The 7,692-nt window shown below is 41.9% G+C and overlaps 1 protein-coding gene across 1 annotated transcript in view; it reads left to right on the forward strand.

The window, feature by feature from the left end:
• The window catches only part of Depdc5 (DEP domain containing 5), a 128,165-nt gene that overhangs the window by 4,426 nt on the left and 116,047 nt on the right, over nt 1–7,692 (forward strand). Inside the window, exons 4-6 of the mRNA XM_029477345.1 lie at nt 236–323; nt 1,086–1,132; nt 7,414–7,499. Of these exons, the coding sequence (XP_029333205.1) occupies nt 236–323; nt 1,086–1,132; nt 7,414–7,499 (221 nt within the window). The remainder of the gene's footprint in view (nt 1–235; nt 324–1,085; nt 1,133–7,413; nt 7,500–7,692) is intronic.

A 7,692-nucleotide genomic window follows, 5' to 3' on the forward strand; every position in this document is an offset into this window, starting at 1 on the left:
GTACATGCTAAGCCTATGCCCAACTCTGTGTACATGCCAAGCCTATGTCCAACTCTGTGATCATGCTAAGCCTATGCCCAACTCTGTGTACATGCTAAGCCTATGCCTAACTCTGTGTACATGCTAAGCCTATGCCCAACTCTGTGTACATGCTAAGCCTATGCTAAGCCTATACTCAGCTACTGAGCCACACTCCAGCCCGGTTGCTTTTTAAAATCACTAAATTGTCTTTCAGATGATGAGCTAGTCGTGAACCCTAAAGTATTTCCTCACATCAAACTTGGAGACATTGTGGAGATTGCTCACCCCAATGATGAGTACAGGTGAGCAGCTCAAGAGAGAAGGAAAGTAGGCACCCTGCTGATCTCAAAAACTACTCCAGGCTAGTCAGAGCTGTGTAGTAAGACCCAATGTCAAAAAAACAAAACAAAACATGCTCGTCTCTAGGGCTAAAGAAATGACTCAGCTGATAAGAGCACTGGCTGTTGTTCTAGAGGACCTGAGTTTGGTTCCCAGCACCCACATGGCATGTCACGACCATCGGTCATTCCAGTTCCAGGACATCTGATGCCCTATTCTGGCCTCCTAGGGTATCAGGAATGCCTGTGGTGCACAGACAGACATACAGGGTAAGACACATATACACAGAAAAAATTAAAAACAAAATTTTTAAGGATTTAAAAAAAAATTATGTGCATGCCTGTGCATGTGAGTGCAGGTGCCTTCTGATGGAGATTCCCTTCATCTGAAGTTCCAAACAGTTGTGAGCCACTTGAAATGGGTCTTGCATACCAAACTTGAATTCTGTGAAAGACAGCAAGTACTCTTTAACTGCTGAGCCATCTCTCCAGCCCCAACAGTGCATTTTTAAAATGTTTAAAGTGTTTTAAAGTTGAAGTAAGAACTCGATAGTGTTGTTGCTTTTGTTCATTTGCTTCCAGGCCAAGTGCAGTTTTCTTTGTTTCCTAGGGAATGTCCTGTTTAGGCTACAAGATACAGTGTGCATTGCATTATTGTTTACTTTTTAACTGAGGTAGAGAAAGCTTACCTCCTGCAGTGTCCCTCATTGTTGCTTTCTCTTCCAGTCCTTTGCTTTTGCAAGTCAAGTCTCTTAAGGAAGATTTACAGAAAGGTGAGTATTACATCTCTCTTTGAAATTTTTATAGTTACTGTCTGAGAAATGTAAGAAAGCCCTCTTTGTAATCTCAGGGAATAAGTACCTAGCAGAAGGCGTTTCCTCTAGCAAAAAACATAGGTAAAGTTTTTGCAGGTTAGGGACTACCCCAGGAGCAATAGTTGATGCGTTTACTGTCTTTATTTACCTTTATAGCTCCTAAGCTGCAATCTTCCCACATACCCCAAACAGATATAAAAATTGCCAAAGAGCCTCATTCGTTAGCACATTGTAGGCATCAAAGAAACTAGATGTAGGGCCAGAAGAAGAGGCAGTTTGAACACGGGAAGCTTTATATTTAACTCCAAAATAATAATAATAATAATTAATAATAATAATAATTGATGGAGAATTTTCTAAATAAATTCTTCACAAATATTTAAGTGTTTCCCTGGATGAGTATGTGATCACTGTCCTCTGTTTGGATAGGTGTTTGTAGTTTCTTGATGTCTTTTTCAAAGAGTGGAAGGGTTGCATGCATATAANAAAGTACCAAAGGACTNTTTTTTTTTTTTTTTTTTAAAGATTTATTTATTTATTATATGTAAGACACTGTAGCTGTCTTCAGACACTCCACACTCCAGAAGAGGGCGCCAGATCTCGTTACGGATGGTTGTGAGCCACCATGTGGTTGCTGGGATTTGAACTCTGGACCTTTGGAAGAGCAGTCGGGTGCTCTTACCCACTGAGCCATCTCACCAGCCCCAAAGGACTCTTTTTTTTTGGTTTTTCAAGACAGGGTTTCTCTGTATAGCCCTGGCTGTCCTGGAACTCACTTTGTAGACCAGGCTGGCCTCGAACTCAGAAATCCACCTGCTTCTGCCTCCCAAGTGCTGGGATTAAAGGCGTGCGCCACTACTGCCCAGCTATTATTATTTTAGAAACCTTGAAAATAAATTAAAGCATCATACACCAAAATTAACCAGATTCAAAATCTGTATAATTCAGTGAACTTCTATACAATTACATTAGACATTTGGAAGGGATGCTGGGGAGTATCACATTAAATTTTATACATTTATTACCAAATATGTTTTATGTACTTGGCCACCACCAAAACAAAGCCAAAAGCTCTGTGGCAGAATTGCAACAAGTAGCTTCCAGTTCTCTGTCACAGCTGTTTCTTTCACCTGCATCCAGTCTTCTCTCACTCCCTGATCTTGAGCCTTTCTCACTCTCTTTTCTTTGTGTTTACTGTATCCATATGTACATTAGTTTACATATACATTGGATAGAATTTGCTTGAGAGAGAAAACAGTATGCAGTTTTTTTTCTTTTTGAGTCTTTGTTACATACACATTCCTAAATACTTCGATGCAACCTCCTAATGTTACCTGTATGTACATGACCCTACGGATGACCACTTGGTGTTGGATGACCAAATTTGGGGGGTCTTCCCTGGTTCTTGGCATTCCTCAGTTGCCTGTAGTTTTTTTGTCTATGAGAAAGCCCTTCAAGTGTCCCCCTTTTTATATTAGCATGTCCATTGGTGTGACATTCTTTAGGTCTTGTTTAGGCAGCCACTTGGTAGTGGGAGCCATTTTGACATTCTTAGGTGACAGTCTTGCAGGAAACGTCCTGTTGTAGCTCTTACAGTCTTTCTGTCCACTCCTTGACAATGGTCCCAGAACCTTAGGTGAGGAATTTGAAGAGATGTATCAGTTGGGATGGAGCATAAATCACTTTTTGTTCTCTGCATTTTGATCAATTGTGGATTTCTGTAGTGTTCTCTTTATCTGAAGACATAGTGAGACCCTGTCTCAAAAAAAAGTGCCGGGCGTGGTGGCGCACGCCTTTAATCCCAGCACTCGGGAGGCAGAGGCAGGCGGATTTCTGAGTTCAAGGCCAGCCTGGTCTACAAAGTGAGTTCCAGGACAGCCAAGGCTACACAGAGAAACCCTGTCTCAAAAAAACCAAAAAAAAAAAAAGTTTCTTCCTATATTTACTTATGTACGTGGACACCCGACAGGCAGGATGCTCATGTGGAAGTCAGAAGACAACTTCAGGGATCAGTTCTCCCATTCTGCCATGTGGGTACCAAGCAAGGATTGAACCTTGGTTGTCAGGCTTGGTGGCAAGTGCCTTTACCACTGTACTACCTTGCCACCTGAAATAATGGATTTTATTGTGACATTTCTTTTGTTGGTTTTTTTTTTTTTTTTTTTTTTTTCCAGACAGGGTTTCTCTGTATAGCCCTGGCCTAGAACTCACTCTGTAGACCAGGCTGGTCTCGAACTCAGAAATCCTCCTGCCTCTGCCTCCCTAGTGCTGGGATTAAAGGCCTGAGCCACCACTGCCCAACTATTGTGTCATTTCTTTTCTTTCTTTCTTTTTTTTTTAAAGATTTATTTATTATTATATCTAAGTACACTGTAGCTGTCTTCAAACACACCAGAAGAGGGCATCAGATCTCATTACGGATGGTTGTGAGCCACCATGTGGTTTCTGGGATTTGAACTCAGGACCTTCAGAAGAATAGTCAGTGCTCTTAACCACTGAGCCATCTCTCCAGCCCGTGTCATTTCTAAACATGAATATAATGTGTTTCTTTCAAATTCATTCCTCATAACCTGGTTTCTCACAGTGAGTAATTACACTCCTCTTTCACAGTAGCTCCCCTGCTCCTTCCAGGTCTTTTCCTTTGTGTGTGACCCAGTACACTTTATTGCGGTTGTTTAAAGGAGCACAGGCACCTTACCCTGGGTACACCACTGAGGAAACGTCTTTTCTTCCCTTATCAGCCATTAAATCTGCAAGAATGTTTCATGACTGAGCAGTGACAGGCCCGATCTTATGTAATCATAGCTTCTGTGAGTTAAACAATGAAGTTGTCTTCGTATCCAGAATCGAGCATCCCACACTGTTCTTCCCACTTCTCTGCCCCGTTTCCTGTGTTGTTCTGTTTCCTGAGCCTTGAAGCCGGCCAGGTGTGCAGCAGTCATTTGTTCCCAGCATCTCGATCAGTTGTGGGTCTGCAGTCATTGCTTACCAACAAGAAGGAAGCTTTTCTGGTCAAAGCTAATAGCAAAAACTGATATATGGACATAAACATGGTTATTTGGTCAGTTTCAGTGGTATATGCTTTTAGTTCTAGGGGAGGCAAGAGTTCCCTGTGAGTTAAGTCCAGCCTGAGCTACAGAGTAAAGTTCTAGGGCAGTTTAGGACTGCATAGTGAGATTCTTTCCAAAATCAAAACATACTTATTGAGAAAGCAGTTTGGATCTGTGGCTTTACAAATGTCCTCGTCTCCTCGACCTTAGAAGCTAAGCAGGATTATGCCTGTGTAGTACTTGGCTGAGATACATCAATTGAAAGGCAGGCTGTATCCATGTAATAAAGTTGCAGCAGGAGTTTCCACACTACTGCTTGTGATCTCCCCACCCACAGGCTTAGTAGTAGAAATGAATCTCCTCCTCCTGTGTGTGTCAGAGTCATCCATAGCAGACTCACTCCTCCTAGCGCACTACCGGACTCATCCTGCCTGGCCAGTTGTGTTGTTGGGTATAGGATCCATAGCCGAATAAGACAAGTGAGAATACTGTCCATCACCATGAGGGGCTAGTTAGCAAGGAAAGCTTGCTTTCTCTCTGCTACTTGATGAAGGCATGTGGCACCTTCAAAAATAAGGTCTTATCTAATTTTGGTGAGCATCCAATGGCAATGACAATTGCTTGTATTGTTTTGAGAATCTCATGACCAACAACTTGTAAGGGAAGGTTAAGCAGCTCACCTCTGCCACTGGCGTTTGAATTTTTCTTATGTTGCTCCTCCCACCCCAACCCAGGGCTCTGTGCATACTAAACAAGTTTGCTGCCAATGAGTTATATTCCTAACCTCCAGATCAATTTATCTAACATCTATCTATCTATCTATCTTCCTCCCTCCCTCCCTCCCCTTCTTTCTTTTTTTCTTTCCTTACCTATTTTTAGACAGGGTCTAAGTAGCCCTGGCTGTTCGTGATTTACTATGTAGACTAGGCTGGCCTGGAACTTGCTGAGCTCTGCCTGTCTGCCTCTCAAGTGCCAGAATTAAAGGCATATCCCACCACACCTAGCTCAGATGGTTTTTGATAGTTTTTTTTTTTAAATGCTTTTTTTGTATTTTAATTAAAACTTTTTTGGTTCGTTTGTGGTAATAAGGTTTCATGGTCCAGGATGAACATGCTGTGTGGCTAGGATGACTTTGAATTTTTGATCCTCCATCCTCTACCTCCAGAGTGCTGCAATCAAAAGCACTTACTGTTTTTTGGTTTTTTTTTTTTTTTGTAGCTCAGGTTGTCCTCAAACTCAATGTCTAATTAGGCCAGCTTCCAACTCATAACAGTTCTTGTCTCAGTGTCACAAGTAATAAAATATTTGTGTGTATGTGTGTGTGTACCTGTCTTGTTTGTGGGTGTGTGTAACATGCATATGTGCTTACCCATGGTGTATTTCTTTTTTTTTTAATATTTATTTATTTATTTATTTATTTATTATATGTAAGTATACTGTAGCTGTCTTCAGACACACCAGAAGAGGGAGTCAGATCTCGTTACGGATGGTTGTGAGCCACCATGTGGTTGCTGGGATTTGAACTCTGGGCCTTCGGAAGAGCAGTCGGGTGCTCTCACCAGCCCCTGTGTGTATTTCTGATCCTCCATCTCCAGGGCTGCAAGTGAAGGCACTTACTACTCCTTTTCTTTTTTTTTTTTTTTTTTTCCTGTGGCTCAGTGTCTTATCAGACCAGCTTCCAACTCATAACAATCCTTGTCTCAGTGTCATAAGTAATAAAATGTGTGTGTGTGTGTGTACCTGTCTTGTTTGTGGGTGGGTGTTACATGCACATATGCTTACCGATGCCTGTATGTATAGAGGTCAGAGATGGATGTCAGGTATCATCTTCTATCTTTTTCCACCTTTGTTTTTCTGTGACAGTATTTTTTTTGGAGGGGGGGGGGTTTCGAGACAGGGTTTCTCTGTGTAGCTCTGGCTGTCCTGGAACTCAACTTTGTAGACCAGGCTGGCCTTGAACTCAGAAATCCGCCTGCCTCTGCCTCCTGAGTGCTAAGGTTAAAGGTGTGTGCCACCACGCCCAGCGACAGTATTTTTTTTTTTTTTTTTTGAGAGAGGGTCTGACTATGTGATAGTAAATGTACTATCATAGAACTGGCTATATAGGCTAGGCTGACCTTGAACTCACAGAGATCTAGCTGCTTCTGCCTCCTGAGTGCTGGGATTAAGGGCATGTGCCACCACTGCCTGGCAAGAGAAAGTCTCTGATGAACTCGGAAGTTTGCTGCTTTGCCTAGGCTGACTGGCCACAAGTCCAAGGGTCCACTAGTTTCTGAAGCCCCATTGCTAGAGGGCAGGTGTGTATTGGGGTGCTTATCTTTTATGTGGGTACCGAAGATCAGAGTTCAGGGTGTCGTGCTCATGGAGCAAGCATCTTTTCTAGTTCCTCAAGTGCAAAATCTTAAGTGATTGGCTGTTTCTCCTCAGTCTCTTCCTCTTCCCCTTCTCTCTCATTTTCTTCCTTCCCTCTATGCACAAACCCAGGGACTCATCCATGCTATGTGCAGCCACTGAGTTACATTTCTTTCTTTAATGATTGTATTTGTTTATTTTACTTTGTATATGGATGTTTTGCCTGTATGTGTACCATGTACATGTCTGTTGGATCCCCTGAAACTGGGATTACAGATGGGTGTGAGCCACTGTAGGATGCTGGAAACCCAACTCAGGACCTCTGCGAGAGCAACTTCTCTTAACTACTGAACCATCTCTCCAGCTTCAGCTCTTTTTTTTGAGGCAGAGGCTGGTTAATTAGTCTAGTCTGGCTTTTTAGTCTTCCTGCCTCAGCCTCCCAAATACTGGAATTACAGGTGGTAAGCCAGTGTTTATTATCAATTTAAATCAGGTGTTAGTTTTTGGGCTTGTTTCATCTGTAAAGTACAGAATTGTATAAAATTTGACTTCCTGGAAGACAGAGAAATAGCAAATGATCAGTTATTATTATTTATTATTACTATTATTAATTTTTTTGGCTTTTTGAGACAGGGTTTCTCTGTGTAGTCCTGGCTGTCCTGGAACTCACTCTGTAGACCAGGCTGTCCTGGAACTCAGAAATTTGCCTGCCTCTGCCTCCCAAGTGCTGGGATTAAAGGCGTGCGCCACCACTGCCCAGCCCAGTTACATTACTTTTTGAGTATGTATTGACTTCAAAATGTTTTAACTGATCCATATTTTTTTTCTCCATTTCAGAAACTATCAGTGTGGACCAGACTGTGACTCAAGTATTCCGGCTAAGACCTTATCAAGATGTCTATGTGAATGTTGTAGACCCCAAGGCAGGTCTTTGCTTTGTACTTTTATATCTTTTTATAGTGATTAGCACCTATCCGCAAAGGTTAGGAGCTATGGAAATGAGGTACGTAAGTGTAGTGCTAGATTGTTAAATATATAGCCATATCTAGGTCATTTAGATATAAATGGTACATAGGCTGCTTTTAAGTCCTCAGGTTTTTTTTTTTTTTTTTTTTT

Source organism: Mus caroli, chromosome 5, assembly GCF_900094665.2.
Source record: "Mus caroli chromosome 5, CAROLI_EIJ_v1.1, whole genome shotgun sequence".
NCBI classification, from domain to species: domain Eukaryota; kingdom Metazoa; phylum Chordata; class Mammalia; order Rodentia; family Muridae; genus Mus; species Mus caroli.